Source organism: Pterocles gutturalis, unplaced genomic scaffold (genome assembly GCF_000699245.1).
Source record: "Pterocles gutturalis isolate BGI_N339 unplaced genomic scaffold, ASM69924v1 scaffold2128, whole genome shotgun sequence".
In the NCBI taxonomy this organism is placed as follows: domain Eukaryota; kingdom Metazoa; phylum Chordata; class Aves; order Pterocliformes; family Pteroclidae; genus Pterocles; species Pterocles gutturalis.
In genome coordinates this window covers 1-1,989 of record NW_010120105.1, presented here as the reverse complement: position 1 = coordinate 1,989, position 1,989 = coordinate 1, and the positions used below count along the sequence as shown (strand labels likewise).

Below are 1,989 nucleotides of genomic sequence, written 5' to 3'. Positions count from 1 at the left end.
GCTGCTCGAATCGAAATCGAGCTTTTCAATCAGTTTGATTTATTACATCATGAAAATACTGGAAGTCTCGGGTGTGCGCCACCCCCTCTTTCCTCACCTACAAAAAGCAGAGGAGCGCGACGGGGAGCAGCCGCGCGGGCTGGCTCCGAAATCCGGGAACCTTCGGATCCGATTTTTTTCCTCCACGTTGGTGTTTCCCAAGTATCGATCTCCGTCTGTACACGTGAGTGCCTGGCACTGCGTCCTTCTGGAAGGCGAGCGCTCTCGGGTCACTTGGCTCCTGCATCTGGGGCAAGTCCTGGCGCAGGAACAATTAGCGCGGAACGAGCTTGTCCGACCCGTTTAGGAGCCGGCCGGGTGCCCTGCCTCAGCACGGCAATGGGAGCGCAGCCGTGTCCCCTCTGCTGTTACCATCTCTGGTCCTTGGCAGGAGCGTGGGTGGCACCAAGGAGGAATCCCACCAGGATGAACCCACAGTGCCACCGCCCTGGGGGGACTCTCCACCGGGTCCGTGCAGGGAAGGTTTTCCAGGGCTGGGATGTGCTGGTGCTGGTGCCGGCGGAGCGGTGTGGGCATGCAAGAGCCGGCCAGGGGGTGAGCTGGTTTTGGGGCAGGGAGTGGCCCCTGCGGGGCCGGCGGGTGTCTGACCGGCTGCGTGCCCCGGTTTTGGTGGGTGTGTTGTGCTCCGGGCTGCCGCTGCACCGTCCACGTGGGCTGGAAGGAATGGGGTCGGGTTTTCGGTGTGTCCACGCAAAGGGCTGCCCGGAGCGGCCAGACCGTGGGTGTGCTTGTGTACGAACAAAATGCCGCGCTGACAAGACATTGGCCACAAATCCGCTCTAAAAGAGTTAACGATGGCGGCAGGGCCCGCAGGAACCAGTGAGTTCAAAGCCCAACATCAAATGCAGAAATTTCAATCGCAGGAACTGCTCCCGGCGTGAGCCAAGGCTTGTCGAGCAAACCCCTGCGCCGCCACGATGAGGACGGGCGAGTTGAGGATGGGTGGGTTGAGGATGGGAGAGTTGAGGATGGGAGAGTTGAGAATGGGCAAGTTGAGGACGGGTGGGTTGAGGACGGGTGGGTTGAGGATGGGCGAGTTGAGGATGGGAGAGTTGAGGACGGGTGGGTTGAGGACGGGTGGGTTGAGGATGGGCGAGTTGAGGATGGGAGAGAGGACGGGTGGGTTGAGGATGGGCAAGTTGAGGATGGGAGAGTTGAGGACAGGTGGGTTGAGGATGGGCGAGTTGGGGACGGGCGAGTTGAGGATGGGCGAGTTGAGGACGGGAGAGTTGATGACGGGCGAGTTGAGAATGGATGAGTTGAGGACGGGAGAGTTGAGGACGGGTGGGTTGAGGATGGGAGAGTTGAGGACGGGAGAGTTGAGGACGGGTGGGTTGAGGACGGGTGAGTTGAGGACGGGCGAGTTGAGGACGGGAGAGTTGAGGACGGGTGAGTTGAGGATGGATGAGTTGAGGACGGGTGGGTTGAGGACGGGCGGGTTGAGGACGGGCGAGTTGTGGACGGGCGAGTTGTGGACGGGAGAGTTGAGGATGGGAGAGTTGAGGACAGGCGAGTTGAGGATGGGAGAGTTGAGGATGGATGATTTGGGGATGGGTGAGCTGAGGATGGGTGAGTTGGGGACAGGCAAGTTGAGGATGGGAGAGTTGAGGACGGGTGGGGTGAGAATGAGCGAGCAGCCGTCGGCTTCCCAGCTCTCCCCTGCTCGGCTTTGCTGCTGTTCCGGCTGTCAAGAAGAAAAGCAAAGAGCCGTTGGAGTGAGGCTGGTGGTGTCCTCGGTGCAAAGGGGGGGTGCAGATAGAAGAATGACCCGTTGTTCACTCTGTGGGTGTCGAAGGTCCAGCCGACAGCACTCGTGTCTCTGCTTTTTGATCAGAGCAGCCTCGTGATCCTCTGCTCTTGGCTTTTTGTGTTATTCCGAGGAATGTTCCCTCCAGGAAGGCGCTGCCTTGCCCGAGTGTGAGTGTGGCA

At 60.0% G+C, this 1,989-nt stretch overlaps 1 protein-coding gene across 1 annotated transcript; it reads right to left on the bottom strand.

Moving 5' to 3' along the window:
* Positions 1-913: 913 nt before the first annotated feature.
* LOC104464119 (repetitive proline-rich cell wall protein 1-like) lies at positions 914-1,744 on the bottom strand (the record flags this gene model as incomplete). The annotated part of the gene is made up of 2 exons (XM_010076749.1): positions 914-1,505; positions 1,538-1,744. Coding segments are annotated over 2 exons (799 nt in total), but the record flags the coding sequence as incomplete, so codon positions are not given.
* Between the last annotated feature and the right edge of the window lie 245 nt (positions 1,745-1,989).